This window comes from Eleutherodactylus coqui, chromosome 1 (genome assembly GCF_035609145.1).
Source record: "Eleutherodactylus coqui strain aEleCoq1 chromosome 1, aEleCoq1.hap1, whole genome shotgun sequence".
Classification (NCBI taxonomy): domain Eukaryota; kingdom Metazoa; phylum Chordata; class Amphibia; order Anura; family Eleutherodactylidae; genus Eleutherodactylus; species Eleutherodactylus coqui.
This window is the reverse complement of record NC_089837.1, coordinates 25266747-25282974: the sequence shown is the minus strand read 5'-3', so window position 1 is coordinate 25282974 and position 16228 is coordinate 25266747. Positions and strand designations below refer to the sequence as shown.

At 46.4% G+C, this 16228-nt stretch overlaps 1 protein-coding gene across 1 annotated transcript; it reads left to right on the top strand.

Moving 5' to 3' along the window:
• Positions 1-465: 465 nt before the first annotated feature.
• LOC136608382 (protein TraK-like) lies at positions 466-1658 on the top strand. Its single transcript, XM_066589108.1, has 2 exons — positions 466-605; positions 1367-1658. Exons 1-2 carry the CDS (start codon positions 466-468, stop codon positions 1656-1658), a joined length of 432 nt encoding a protein of 143 aa, XP_066445205.1.
• The last annotated feature ends 14570 nt before the right edge of the window (positions 1659-16228 follow it).

Below are 16228 nucleotides of genomic sequence, written 5' to 3'. Positions count from 1 at the left end.
CAAACACCTCTAGTGACATTAGTTACTGGCAGAGCTTGCCAGGGTCAAGTATGACCTACCAGCTCTGTGGGAGCAGGGAACTCCTGGCGGTCAAATGCCCCCCGTCCTCCTGTAGTGAAAGTGCATTTTTCTTTCAATTTCCCCACACAGTGCTCATCGAGCGCTGTGTATCAGGGAAGCAGAAGGCAGATAACCCCTTCCAGCCTCTTATTTATTTCACAGGCAGGAGGCTTAAAGCGCTGCCGTAAATTGAATCTTAGCGGTGCTTTAAGGCCAGGAACCTCTGCTGTTAAATAATTGTGAGTGGTCATATAAACAGGTGAGAAAGTGCTGTGGGGACTGCATCTGTTTGTTGGGTACAGATTCAAAATATAAACAAACTAAAAGTTCACTGTGATGATGTGGTTGCCTTGCCTTGTACTTATATTTTTTAAACATTTTCTTCTCATAGTGGAGGAGATCTAAATGAAGTGGAGAAGCGTCCACGACACCTACCGGAAAAAGCTGGCAAAGAGGGTGCCAAGTGGATTCGGCAGGAAGTGCAAAAGGCCATATTACTTGGCACATGCTTTATGCTTTCTACGTCCTCTTATGGATCAAAGGCCGTAAGTGTCTTTGTATGGAGATGATGTTTTCTGTCTGCAGAACTGTTTAAGCAACAGGCCCTATATGAAACTCACTGCCCCTGCAAGATAGTCTGAGTATTTTGGGGGTTTATCTTTGTACAATTCTCAGAAGTCAATGCATAATGTGTGCTGCCATGACCCTATAAAAGAAGAAATAGACATTTCTTCTCTCTGAGTGGTTATTTTTTCTGTCCATGTTATTGTCCTTTAACAATGTGTCCCCACATCAATGAAGAGTATTTGGGTAATGTATTTCCAGACAAATGTCATTTATTCACATTATCCAAAAAGATTTTGAACTGTTTGTTCATTAAAAATTAGGGTTCTAAATAGAGATGAGCGAACGTGTTCGGCTCCGCCCCTTTTCGCCCGGACACCGAACTTCGCGAGGAATTCCGTGTTCGGGCGAAAAAAGTTCGGGGGTCGCCGTGGCAGCGCGGGGGGTTGCGGCGGGGAGTGGGGGGGAGAGGGAGAGAGAGAGGGCTCCCCCCTGTTCCCCGCTGCTGCCGCCCGCGCCGCCGCGCCTTTCCCCGCCCCCCGGCGCCCCCCGAATACTTACGCGCGAACACGGAAGTCCTCGGAAAAGCCGGTGTTCGGGTGCGTAAGTGTTCGTTAAGAACACGTTCGCTCATCTCTAGTTCTAAATGTAATTTAGTAACATGTCATTCGTGGCTGCCTAACATTTCTTTCACACCATCAATCCCGGAATGGGTGTATTGACAATTTACCCTCTCTTTCAGAACTGGCAATAATCTTTGGGAGCAGCAGTCTCTTGATGAAGCAACAGACACAGAGGCAAGCGCACTGACAATTTCACTACACAGCGATGAAGTAGAAGCCCCAAAGGCACCCCCTGCTGCTTCGCCTCCTCCAGAAGAAACTCCACCACCAGCTGCCCCAAGCAGAACCCAACCAAGACCAAGAGATCCCCACAGTCCCAGCAGCGCCCAACAGGGGCCATTTGTTGGCCGTCTAGCGGACGAGGAGGTTCTGGATTATTTGCGCCAACAAAAAAAAACTGGACTGGGCTGACACTATGGGTCAGTATATTGCAGCGTGTGGCAGGCGAATAGCTGACAACCTCCAAATAGAGCTGCTCAGCGCCATTATAGCAGTGATAAATGTACTACAAAATTCGGAGCGAGGGAGGGCCCTGTTTGCGGGAATTTGGGAGTTTGCACAACACAACACTTTCCCACGAGCAGTGCTCTTTGGCAATATGGTGCATAATCCAGAACCAGCACTACCGCAGCCACAGCAACATGCTGGGGACTTGTTGGCTGAACACAGACATGACCCATACCGGCATTTGCTTGAGGGTGATTTTGGGAACTTGGAGCAGCAACATCATATGCAACAAAACACTGCAGAAGCCAGGTTGCATGCCACCCTCCCAGCATTGCCTAGTGACCCATGTGAAGGCACCTCATCGGGCACGTTGCCAACATATTGTCAACTATAGTTCTTCCCTGTAGCCATTTGTTTACAGGAATGTTAATGAGCATTTGTTAAAGTGTGCTCATATGTTAATGGATATTACTTGTCCACCATGTTTACTGTGTTCTTTAAAGGCAATTGCCCAAAGTAGGGTACACACATATATGTTGTAGAAACTGTGTTTTTGATGGTATTTTGCATTGGCGCGTCCGACACACATTTCTGGATATTAAAGAACTTTGCTTTGGTGTCGTGCCAACATATTCAACATCACAAACAATATTGGGTACTGAAAGTTATGGTCACTGTTAGCACCACTCATTAGGAGTAGCCTCAACCCTTTGGTAAGGAAACATTTACAACAGGCATGACATATCAATCACTTCTTTATATAGAAAACTTCAGAATGCCAACAATATTCAATGCAGCCTGTACTTCCGTGACCATTCAGCAAAGGCTCGCAGCCCTTCAATTAAACATGTGTCCCAAATTGCCCAACTGCATTTAAAGCTTTAAAACAGCGCTGATGTGGCGGCCAGAGGATACAAGTCATTGCAGATGAGGTAATGTATTTTATTTTTTTTTTTTAATATACTATTGTGCTTCATTCGCAAGGCATGCTGTTAAATGCAGTGGCAGTCCATAAATAGGGTGTGCAAAGTGTGTGCTGAAACCCTAAACAAACATTTTGCCAGCTGGCTGCAGATCCATGGCACATGAACATAATGAAGTTTACTCACCACATTAAAAATTGAAGTAAGTTGCCTTAGCTGTGGTGGGAATACACAATTAACTCAACATGCTTCCAATGTGAATGGTGCTGCAGTTGACAAAACCCTGAAAAAGCATTCATTTTTAATGTCACACTTTTGGGTAAACAAATTCAACCGTGTGCGCAAACTACATCTTGTAACAATTCACAAAGCAAATTACAGTGGATGGTCTTTTTGGGAAATGCAACTAGGAAAGTGACTTACCATTGTCACACAAACAGATCCTTTGTCAAAGTCTATTTGCTAGTTTACCATAATTTGGCCAAGAAACACTACTGAGACTACTGGGTATCCCCATGGCCAACCACATTATCCCCCAATTTGCTAACTTGTCTGAATTATATGTCACACATATTTTGCCACATGCACTAGCCAGGGATGGTTGGCCCTTTTACTAATCACTGTCAGGGCCACAGGCCGCACAGTGTGAACACAGGCCTTTTTTTTTTTTTTTTTAATTTCATTGAAAACAGCGACAATATACAGTAGGACACTACCACAGTATTCTTTCGATCTGGCTACAATAACAATTACGTTGAGAGCAACACAGAGCTGTAGTAAAGGATTAATTATTTGCAAGGCTTGCTGTGTGTATTTTTAAACATTTAAAAAAACTTCATGTTCAATAGGGACCTTATTTATATCCTCATATTTGGGATTTCAGTTAAAAACATCAAGTGAAAATTAAAGATTTGCTTAGAAGCAACATACACATTACACCATGGTCGTTAATGTAGGTCCCGCCTTCTTAGTGCTCTGCCTTGCCAAGGTACTGAACCATGGGGAGTTTGAAAATAATGTGTCAGATAGTCCCTAATGCGTACCCCAACTGTTGGTGGCTGCATCGGAGCATTCCCAAAAGACAAGGCATCAAGGTTTGGAACAAGGCTTGTTAGGTCATGAGACAGTGTACCCTCTCCATTGCGCACAAAATTATGCAACAAAACGCAGGCCTATGGTTGCATTATGTTTTTGCTTAGGGCAAAACCCTCATCTGCTACAAACCAATAGGGCATTAGAGGGCTGCCTGTCTCTGGCAAGTTTCTGAGTGGAGGTAGAAATAATGTGGCTTCCTGCAGCCTCTGGCCAAGCCGCGAAAAGGAAAAAAGCTCGAGAATCAGCAGTACTTCCATAGGCCCCAATGTCCACTAAAACAAACTTAAAATCAGTGTCTGTTACTGCCAGGAGCAACACTGAAAAGTAATGCTTATAATTAAAGTAACGCAATCCCGAGTGGGGTGGCTTCCTTATACGCACATGTTTGCCATCTAAAGCCCCAATGCATAATGGGAACTGTGCGCGGGTGTGAAACCCATTCGCTATCTGGAGCCAATGCCCCACAGTTGGCTGTTGAAGATATAGGGGCTGCAGGCGCCGCCAAAGAACTCCCCTGTGCAGCAGCTTAATGTCAAGTCAAGGCCACAGAACAAGTAGATACCAGGCTTAGTGCCATGTTGCGTATTTGGTGGTAAAAACTGAGTTTTCTAATAAAAAAATTTAATGAAAAAAAAACATGCTCGCAAAGGCAATAGGGAGCAGGTGGTTGCCTTGTCAGACATTCCCACCATCATAGCATGTACAGTAGCTCAAATTAAGCACACATCAACATCAGAAAATATACATGCATCTCAGCGACAAAAATAAGGCTCCTAAGTGAATGCACCTGCGGGAATGTAGATGGTCTTAAAAAAAAAAAAGAGGACTGTATGCAAAAAAATTGTTTTTAAAGAAAGGGTTGAAGTAATAACTTACAATGTACTTAGGCAGCAGGGGGGGGGGGGGGGGGGATTACCAAGGCAGTATATAGGTCAGACATGAGGCCAAAGTATTTGCTAAACAATTAACAATACATTACGGCCACAAACTCCCCCTTTTAATGACTTTGGACGAAGGGGCAAAATCTAGGCTGGCCAAAGGCAAAAGGATTTTCAGTGGCTACATTCAAACATAATGGGGGGTGGGTAATTAGTATAATGCAAAAACAGGGAAGTTGTGACTGCAAGAACATGCACAGGCTAATTATGCCAAAAGGGGGAAAACAGAAAAGAAACAAACCTGCATACATATGGGCATTTATATCTACAGGACATGTTTTGCATTTCTACATTGTGCTATATACTTGGACAGTAGGGGTTCTGGGCTTTTAATTGCTCATACTGATAGTGTGAAATGTTGTTACTTTTCAATAAAAGTTACATTTTAGGGGACCCAATATAGGGTTATTATTGAGGCCTTGGTCACACAGGCGTTTTTTCCCGCGATTTGCGGATCGCATAACGGATGCGCATCCGCAAATCGCGTGACCGGGACCGACGATTCGCTAAAAAAGCTGCACCTAGCAGCGTTTTCAGTGAAACCGCCCCGCACTGCCCGCTATCCTCTGCCACAGCTGTGGCACAGCTGTGGCAGAGAACGATGTTCGTCCATTGAAAGCAATGGGCTGCCAGCGAGCGCGGGATGAATTTTCGGGAAGGGCTTAAAAATATAAGCTAATTCCCTGAAAACCATCCTAAAATGTGTAAAAATAAAAAAAAAAGTATACTCACCTTTTCCCTGCAGACGGAGTTCAGCCGCGTCCGAACGGCAGTTTTCCTGAACTGCTCTGTGTAGTATTCAGCAGCCGGGGATTTAAAATCCCCGCCTGCTGAATGGGCTGCCTCTGATTGGTCACAGCCCTCACCAATCAGAGGCAGCTCTCACTCACCCATTCATGAATTCATGAACGGGTGAGTGAGAGCTGCCTCTGATTGGCTGAGCGCAGGGACCAATCAGAGGCAGCTCTCAGCTGTCATTCAAAACCGTTAGAAATAGTACATTTCTATGTTCTCTTAGGTTTCTGTGTCTTTCCTTTGGAATAAGAAATTAGTTTTCATTCTGAAGACCCTTGGACATTTGACTCCTGAGTTTGACTTTTCTATACATCAGGTAGGAGGCATGTTGAACTAGGGAAAAGTAATTCATATGTGTATAGGAACCGGAGTTACATACAAATTGAAGCCACTCAGGAAGAGTTTAACTACAAGTAAGTACAGAGTAGCAGCACACAGAGAACACATCCTTGCAATCCCAATAGAAGTTACAATGTGGTCAACAGGAGTCACTGATCTTCCTTTCCACCAGTCGGTGACATTGACTCCTATAATAAATGAATGTATCACCAATCTTGGTTAAAAGTAATAAATTTTATTAAGTTTTATCTAAAAAAACACGATTGGGCACAACAAAGGACACAACACAAAATCTAAGTTGTAATGGAAAGGCGTTAACCCACCAAATAGTGGATAGAAAAATGATTGGTGGGTTTCAAAATTACAACTTGGTATTACTTCTGATACTCCGTATTTCTTAATGTCGCACGTCACTTAGGAATACAGTCTGCATGGGGGCTGTTCATGGATTTCCCAAAAACCGGAACCCCAATTAGATATCTGTAGTTTTATTAATATAATGACAGAATTCGACCAGAGATACTCAGGTTGCGGAAACGTGATGTTCAACCTGAGGAAGTGAATATCTCTGTCAAAAATACTGCCTAGTGGGCTGAAAAGTTTTTAACAGCTCAAAAGGACAGTATGTCAAGGAAATTGATTTTAGTCAATTTTTATTCCTTATGGCCAGTACTCCTACTCATGGCGACAATGTTTGAGCAGAAACTTTCAGATTGCAAAAAAGTGATATTCAACCTAAGAAGATAGTTATCTCTGTCAGAGCTTGTTGCCTAGTGAGCTAAGACTTGTGAACGGCTCAAAAGGACAGTGTGTCAGAGATTTTAATTTTGTCAATGTTTTTTACTCATTATAAACAGTACTCCCACTCTACGCGTTTCACCACTGAGTGTACGTGGATCCTCAGGAGACTTAGTACTTAGAGAGTAAAAAATCAAAAATCAAATCATGGTATTTGTATAGCGCCAACTTATTCCGCAGCGCTTTCAGGTAATTATTATTTATTACCCCCCACCAAGCTGGGTTCTCATTTTACCGACCTCGGAAGGATGGAAGGCTGAGTCAACCTTGAGCCGGCTACCTGATTCATGCGGGGATCGAACTTGCAACCTTCAGGTCGTAGGCGAGAGCTTACACTCTGCACCACACGAGGCTCGATATAATAATAACAACAATAATGTTTACAGAGTTATGATGGTAAACAATTAGGGTATCACTCCATAGATAGAGTATCACTAAAATATTTAATCCTCAATCAGGAAATGAGCTCTTAGCGTTCAATTTGAGCTAGTAGGGTTTAACCTCGGTGAGGGAATAGATAAAGATTGTAAGTACGAGGTTCATTTCTTTCAAATGTTAAACCCTTCTTCTCTATCAATCCTACTTTCAATAGTCCCATGCCAGGTGTAATGGTCAATAGGATCTCCTTACAATGAGAGTAGGGATAAAGAGTACTACATGCATGAGATTACTGGGTTTGGAATTTTGGTCTGGAGGTAATAACTCTAACAGATCCAAATCCCCTATAAATGAGTGAAGGAGGTTTCAAGTCCTAAAGTCCTTAACTACTCATGCAAATACAAGCAATGAGGCCGTTAGCATAGCAGGACAAGGAGTCAATCCTCCCTAGGTACAGAGGAGTATTTTTCCCTACACCCTCCTTTCTTTTTTCTATCTTTTTTCCCCCTTTTCCTCTCTCCCAGTAAGCTCAAAGTTACTGCATGGACAGCAATCCCTACAGAAAGATAGAGTGCTCAAGAGGTCAGAGCATGACATAGGTTAGTTCCCATCGCCTTGATGGTAGGCTAGCCTGGGAACTAACCTATGTCATGCTCGGACCTCTTGAGCACTCTATCTTTCTGTAGGGATTGCTGTCCATGCAGTAACTTTGAGCTTACTGGGAGAGAGGAAAAGGGGGAAAAAAGATAGAAAAAAGAAAGGAGGGTGTAGGGAAAAATACTCCTCTGTACCTAGGGAGGATTGACTCCTTGTCCTGCTATGCTAACGGCCTCATTGCTTGTATTTGCATGAGTAGTTAAGGACTTTAGGACTTGAAACCTCCTTCACTCATTTATAGGGGATTTGGATCTGTTAGAGTTATTACCTCCAGACCAAAATTCCAAACCCAGTAATCTCATGCATGTAGTACTCTTTATCCCTACTCTCATTGTAAGGAGATCCTATTGACCATTACACCTGGCATGGGACTATTGAAAGTAGGATTGATAGAGAAGAAGGGTTTAACATTTGAAAGAAATGAAACTCGTACCTACAATCTTTATCTATCCCCTCACCGAGGTTAAACCCTACTAGCTCAAATTGAACGCTAAGAGCTCATTTCCTGATTGAGGATTAAATATTTTAGTGATACTCTATCTATGGAGTGATACCCTAATTGTTTACCATCATAACTCTGTAAACATTATTGTTGTTATTACTACTCTCTAAGTACTAAGTCTCCTGAGGATCCACGTACACTCAGTGGTGAAACGCGTAGAGTGGGAGTACTGTTTATAATGAGTAAAAAACATTGACAAAATTAAAATCTCTGACACACTGTCCTTTTGAGCCGTTCACAAGTCTTAGCTCACTAGGCAACAAGCTCTGACAGAGATAACTATCTTCTTAGGTTGAATATCACTTTCTTGCAATCTGAAAGTTTCTGCTCAAACATTGTCGCCATGAGTAGAAGTACTGGCCATAAGGAATAAAAATTGACTAAAATCAATTTCCTTGACATACTGTCCTTTTGAGCTGTTAAAAACTTTTCAGCCCACTAGGCAGTATTTTTGACAGAGATATTCACTTCCTCAGGTTGAACATCACGTTTCCGCAACCTGAGTATCTCTGGTCGATTTCTGTCATTATATTAATAAAACTACAGATATCTAATTGGGGTTCCGGTTTTTGGGAAATCCATGAACAGCCCCCATGCAGACTGTATTCCTAAGTGACGTGCGACATTAAGAAATACGGAGTATCAGAAGTAATACCAAGTTGTAATTTTGAAACCCACCAATCATTTTTCTATCCACTATTTGGTGGGTTAACGCCTTTCCATTACAACTTAGATTTTGTGTTGTGTCCTTTGTTGTGCCCAATCGTGTTTTTTTAGATAAAACTTAATAAAATTTATTACTTTTAACCAAGTCACGTCTGTGAATAGGGCTTTTTCAAATTTTCAGTCGACTTGTGCTGCCCTCTCTGTGAATACAATGTATCACCAATCGAACTATGATATCACTGCTTGTCTAGGAGATCCAGATACTGGATGTCAGAGTCACCTTCTGCAGAATCAGCCATCTCTCCTGTGTGTGAGTTATGATGACAAACTTTTCCATTTATTCAAATATTGCAATATTTATTTTAAAAACAGAGACAATATCCCAGAGACTCTGAGCTGGAACAGGTCTACAAATGCAAAGCAGATCACATAACATAGCAAGCTGTGATAATAATTGGTGCAACAGAAAAGGAAAACTTGACATAAGTTCACCTGTCACCGCACTAGGAAAATAAATATTGCTCTGTTAGCCATAAGAGTTTATACGTTTATTAGAGCATCAGTAACTCTTTCTGCACTTTTGATTTTCTAAAGAAACCAAATGCAAAAAAAGAATTCCTTGACTGTCACCTATACGGTATTTAACACATATAATCAGAACGGAGGCTCTGGAATGTGTTGTACCCTCATCTATCAAAAAATAGAACATTTTTCTACCTAACTACAATTTGTAAAAGTCTCTTGAAATCCCTCACATTGTGTTTTATTATTCCCTTTACGCTGTAATGTGAGTGAAGGATGAGCCCCATATAAATTCCATTTAATATTTGTAATTGAACTAAATCTTCAGTATCTGAGAAAAATATCATTATTTTTGACCAAATATTAAAAATAGAGATGAGCGAACGTACTCGTTACGAGTACTTACGCACCCGAGTACCGCCATTTTTGAGTACTGCAGTACTCGGGCGTAAAGATTCGGGGGGCGCCGTGGCGGCACGGGGGGTAGCAGTGGGGAGTGGGGGGGAGAGGGAGAGAGAGAGGGCTCCCCCCTGTTCCCCGCTGCTCCCCCCCCGCACCGCCACGCCTCTCCCCGCCCCCCGGCGCCCCCCGAATCTTTTCACCCGAGTACTGAAGTACTCGAAAATGGCGGTACTCGGGTGCGTAAGTACTCGTTACGAGTACGTTCGCTCATCTCTAATTAAAAACAATTAAACATTTCATCTCGCTTCTTTATATGTGCTGAATTTTGTCTTGATGTAAGATTTGCTAAGGGTGTTTTTACACAGGCTGACATTTGGCCACAATACGCACCTCAACACGCAGCTGTATCTGTTGCTGCAGAAATCTGCACCAAAACCCAAATGTGATTTTTGACCTTTAGTTGCCAAAAGAAATTAGCCATTTTAAATTCAGCATCAAGCTTCCCACAGAGACATACACATTTTGATGCAGAATTTTCTACATGTTGCGCTGTGTTTTGTGGTTAAATTCCACATCTTAAAAAGCACACTTATGTTTCCTTTTGTGCTTCTTCTTAGATGTTAAAGTCTTTCAGAAGTGCAGATGAGGATTGCTGAATAGAGATGAGCAAGTATACTCGCTAAAGGCAATTGCTCGAGAGAGCATTGCCCTTAGTGAGTACCTGCCCGCTCGAGATGAAAGGTTCGGGTGCCGGCGGCGGGCAGGGAGCTGCAGGGGAGAGTGGGGAGGAACGGAGGGGAGATCTCTCTCTCCCTCTCCACCCCTCCCCCCGCTCCCTCCTGCTGACTGCCGCTACTCACCGCTCCCCCGCGCCGGCACTTGAACCTTTCATCTCGAGCGGGCAGGTACTCGATAAAGGCAATGCTCGCTCGAGCAATTGCCTTTACCGAGTATACTCGCTCATCTCTATTGCTGAACACAAATTTTGGTTCGGAAAGACTTTAGTTGTTGGATCTTATCTGTGACATCAATCCGTTAATGACAGGCCCATTTTAGGTCCCTTTTACATGTGACAACTTGTCGAACACAGATGTCCTGCAATTCAATCAAGTGATAATCATTCCTTTGCTTCTACACAGGAACAAGCATTGCAAGTGAACGGAGACTGGGTGGACGGGGATCTTTCCCGCCTGTCTCCATTCACAGTAAGAAGGTAGTTCATAAGTGAACGACTACCGGTTTACACGGGCTGATCCCTTGTTCAGTTTTCTGCATGCAGAAACTGAACAATGAACAAAAAGCAAATACATTGTTGCTTGTAATTTAGTTGGGGCATGTATTTACACTGAGCGATAATTGTTCAGATACCTGCTGGATGCTGTAATCAAGCCTCTGGGTTTCCAGAGCAACTCCTTGGGACCCCACAGTGACATTGCGGGGGTCTGATGGATGACAGAGGAAGCCTGCTTTGTCAGCTTTTACATGCTGCAGTCGCAATAATCGTAAAAGAGTTAAACATCTGGGATTGAAACGTGTCAGTTTTGTGATGCAGTGTCACATCAGTATAAGGCTTGTCATGGATATAGGATTTATGGGTCTGACAGTCACCATTAAGGGAAGACCACAGGGTTGACTGATTTCCAGCTCTCCCCTGCACTTGTGCAATATGGAGCCCAAATCGCACTCTTCATGGCCTAGTTATGCCTAGAATGCCGCAACACATTTTGCTTTCACTATTGACTTTTTCTGAAAAGTAGGACAGCTAACTCGGTTTCCCCCAGCCTTGATACGGTTAATTCTCTTCAGAGTTATGGATCGCTTAAAACGTTCCAGGATGACAAATAAATAGAGATGAGCGAGCACCAAAATGCTCGGGTGCTCGTTACTCGGAACGAAATTATCGCGATGCTCGAGGGTTCGTTTCGAGTAACGAACCCCATTGAAGTCAATGGGCGACCCGAGCATTTTTGTATATCGCTGATGCTTGCTAAGGTTTTCATTTGTGAAAATCTGGGCAATTCAAGAAAGTGATGGGAACGACACAGCAACGGATAGGGCAGGCAAGGGGCTACATGTTGTGCTGCATCTCAAGTTCCCAGGTCCCACTATTAAGCCACAATAGTGGCAAGAGTGACGCCCCCCATCCCAACAATTTTTACTTCTGAAAAGCCCTCATTAGCAATGCATACCTTAGCTAAGCACCACACTACCTCCAACAAAGCACAATCACTGCCTGCATGACACTCCGCTGCCACTTCTCCTGGGTTACATGCTGCCCAACCCCCCCCTCCGCATGACGCAGTGTCCACAGCGCACACCAAAGTGTCCCTGCACAGCCTTCAGCTGCACTCATGCCACACCACCCTCATGTCTATTTATAAGTGCGTCTGCCATGAGGAGGAACCGCAGGCACACACTGCAGAGGGTTGGCACGGCTAGACAGCGACCCTCTTTAAAAGGGGCGGGGCGATAGCCCACAATGCTGTACAGAAGCAATGAGAAATACAATCCTGTGCCACCTCCATCAGGAGCTGCACACGTGGGCATAGCAATGGGGAACCTATGTGCCACACACTATTCATTCTGTCAAGGTGTCTGCATGCCCCAGTCAGACCGCGGTTTTTTATAAAAAGCCACAGGCAGGTGAAACTCCGCAATGGGAATTCCGTGTGCACCCACAGCATGGGTGGCTCCCTGGAACCCACCGGCGGTACATAAATAAATCCCATTGCAGTGCCCAACACAGCTGATGTAACGTCAGATTAAATGCAGGTGGGCAAAAAATTAATTGGATTACACTGTAGGCGAGGGCCCGAAAAAATTGGTGTACCAACAGTAGTAATGTACCTCAGAAAAATTGCCCATGCCCAACCAAGAGGGCAGGTGAAACCCATTAATCGCTTTGGTTAATGTGGCTTAATTGGTAACTAGGCCTGGAGGCAGCCCAGTTAAAATAAAAATTGGTGCAGGTGAAAGTTTCAACGCTTTAATGCGCATTGAAACGTATAAAAATTGTTTAGAAAAATTATGTGACTGAGCCTTGTGGGCCTAAGAAAAATTGCTCATTCGGCGTGATTACGTCAGGTTTCAGGAGGAGGAGCAGGAGGAGGAGGATGAATATTATACACAGATTGATGAAGCTAAAAGGTCCACGTTTTTGATGGTGATAGAGAACAATGCTTTCATCCGTGGGTGCAGCCTACGTATTGTTTAGGTATCGCTGCTGTCCGCTGGTGGAGAAGAGAAGTCTGGTGAAATCCAGGCTTTGTTCATCTTGATGAGTGTAAGCCTGTCGGCACAGTCGGTTGACAGGCGGGTACGCTTATTTGTGATGATTCCCCCAGCCGCACTAAACACCCTCTCTGACAAGACGCTAGCCGCAGGACAAGCAAGCACCTCCAGGGCATACAGCGCGAGTTCAGGCCACGTGTCCAGCTTCGACACCCAGTAGTTGTAGGGGGCAGAGGCGTCGCGGAGGACGGTCGTGCGATCGGCTACGTACTCCCTCACCATCATTTTACAGTGCTCCTGCCGACTCAGCCTTGACTGGGGAGCAGTGACACAGTCTTGTTGGGGAGCCATAAAGCTGTCAAGGGCCTTAGAGAGTGTTCCCCTGCCTGTGCTGTACATGCTGCCTGATCTCCGCGCCTCCCCTGCTAACTGGCCCTCGGAACTGCGCCTTCGGCCACTAGCGCTGTCGGATGGGAATTTTACCATCAGCTTGTCCGCCAGGGTCCTGTGATATAGCATCGCTCTCGAACCCCTTTCCTCTTCGGGTATGAGAGTGAAAAGGTTCTCCTTATACCGTGGGTCGAGCAGTGTGTACACCCAGTAATCCGTAGTGGCCAGAATGCGTGTAACGCGAGGGTCACGAGAAAGGCATCCTAACATGAAGTAAGCCATGTGTGCCAGGGTACCTGTACGCAACACATGGCTGTCCTCACTAGGAAGATCACTTTCAGGATCCTCCTCCTCCCCCTCCTCCTCAGGCCATACACGCTGAAAAGATGACAGGCAAGCAGCATGGGTACCCTCAGCAGTGGGCCAAGCTGTCTCTTCCCCCTCCTCCTCATCCTCCTCATGCTCCTCCTCCTCAACGCGCTGAGATATAGACAGGAGGGTGCTCTGACTATCCAGCGACATACTGTCTTCCCACGGCTCTGTTTCCGAGCGCAAAGCGTCTGCCTTTATACTTTGCAGGGAACTTCTCAAGAGGCATAGCAGAGGAATGGTGACGCTAATGATTGCAGCATCGCCGCTCACCACCTGGGTAGACTCCTCAAAGTTTCCAAGGACCTGGCAGATGTCTGCCAACCAGGCCCACTCTTCTGTAAAGAATTGAGGAGGCTGACTCCCACTGCGCCGCCCATGTTTGAGTTGGTATTCCACTATAGCTCTACGCTGCTCATAGAGCCTGGCCAACATGTGGAGCGTAGAGTTCCACCGTGTGGGCACGTCGCACAGCAGTCGGTGCACTGGCAGATTAAACCGTTGTTGCAGGGTGCGCAGGGTGGCAGCGTCCGTGTGGGGCTTGCGGAAATGTGCGAAGAGCCAGCGCACCTTTTCGAGCAGGTCTGACAAGCGTGGGTAGCTTTTCAGAAAGCGCTGAACCACCAAATTAAAGACGTGGGCCAGGCATGGCACGTGCGTGAGGCTGCCGAGCTGCAGAGCCGCCACCAGGTTACGGCCGTTGTCACACACGACCATGCCCGGTTGGAGGCCCAGCAGCGCAAGCCAGCGGTCGGTCTGCTGTGTCAGACCCTGCAGCAGTTCGTGGGCCGTGTGCCTCTTATCTCCTAAGCTGAGTAGTTTCAGCACGGCCTGCTGACGCTTGCCCACCGCTGTGCTGCCATGCCGCGCGACACCGACTGCTGGCGACGTGCTGCTGCTGACACATCTTGATTGTGAGACAGAGGTTGCGTAGGAGGAGGACGAGGAGGAGGAGGGTGGTTTGGTGGAGGAAGCATACACCGCCGCAGATACCAGCACCGAGCTGGGGCCCGCAATTCTGGGGGTGGGTAGGACGTGAGCGGTCCCAGGCTCTGACTCTGTCCCAGCCTCCACTAAATTCACCCAATTAGCCGTCAGGGAGATATAGTGGCCCTGCCCGCCTGTGCTTGTCCACGTGTCCTTTGTTAAGTGGACCTTGCCAGTAACCGCGTTGGTGAGGGCGCGTACAATGTAGCGGGAGACGTGGTCGTGCAGGGCTTGGACAGCACATCGGGAAAAGTAGTGGCGACTGGGAACTGAGTAGCGCGGGACCGCCGCCGCCATCATGCTTTTGAAAGACTCCGTTTCCACAACCCTATACGGCAGCATCTCCAGGCTGATAAATTTGGCTATGTGCACTTTTAACGCTTCAGCGTGCGGATGCGTGGCTGCGTACTTGCGCTTGCGCTCCAACACTTGCACTAGCGACGGCTGGACGGTGCGCTGACAGACATTGGTGGATGGGGCCGAGGACAGCGGAGGTGAGGGTGTGGGTGCCGGCCAGGAGACGGTAGAGCCTGTGCCCTGAGAGGGGGGTTGGATCTCAGTGGCAGGTTGGGGCACAGGGGGAGAGGCAGCAGTGCAAACCGGAGGCGGTGAACGGCCTTCGTCCCACCTTGTGGGGTGCTTGGCCATCATATGTCTGCGCATGCTGGCGGTGGTGAGGCTGGTGGTGGTGTCTCCCCGGCTGATCTTGGTGCGACAAAGATTGCACACCACTGTTTGTCGGTCGTCTGCACTCTCAGTGAAAAACTGCCACACCTTTGAGCACCTCGGCCTCTGCAGGGTGGCATTGGGAAACAGTTGTTGGATTATTCGGTCTGGCCCTGCCTCTACCCCTGGACACCGCACTGCCTCTTGCAACCTGCCCTGCTGCTGCCCTTGCCTCTCCCTCTGAAGACCTGTCCTCAGTAGGCGTAGCAAACCAGGTGGGGTCAGTCACCTCATCGTCCTGCTGCTCTCCCTCCGAATCCTCTGTGCACTCCTCCCTCCGACTTAATGCCCTTACTACTACCTCACTGATAGACAACTGTGTCTCATCGTCATCGTCCTCCTCACCCACTGAAAGGTCTTGAGACAGTTGCCGGAAGTCCCCAGCCTTATCCCCCGGACCGCAGGAACTTTCCAGAGGTTGGGCATCAGTCACGGTAAACTTCTCTGGTGGGAGAGGAACCATTGCTGCCCAATCTGAGCAGGGGCCCGAGAACAGTTCCTGGGAGTCTGCCCGCTCCTCAGAATGTGTCATTGTAATGGAGTGAGGAGGCTGGGAGGAAGGAGGAGCAGCAGCCAGAGGATTCAGAGTTGCAGCAGTGGACGGCGCAGAACTCTGGGTGGACAATAGATTGCTGGATGCACTTTCTGCCATCCACGACAGGACCTGCTCACACTGCTCATTTTCTAATAAAGGTCTACCGCGTGGACCCATTAATTGTGCGATGAATGTGGGGACGCCAGAAACGTGCCTCTCTCCTAATCCCGCAGCAGTCGGCTGCGAAACACCTGGATCAGGAGCTCGGCCTGTGCCCACAC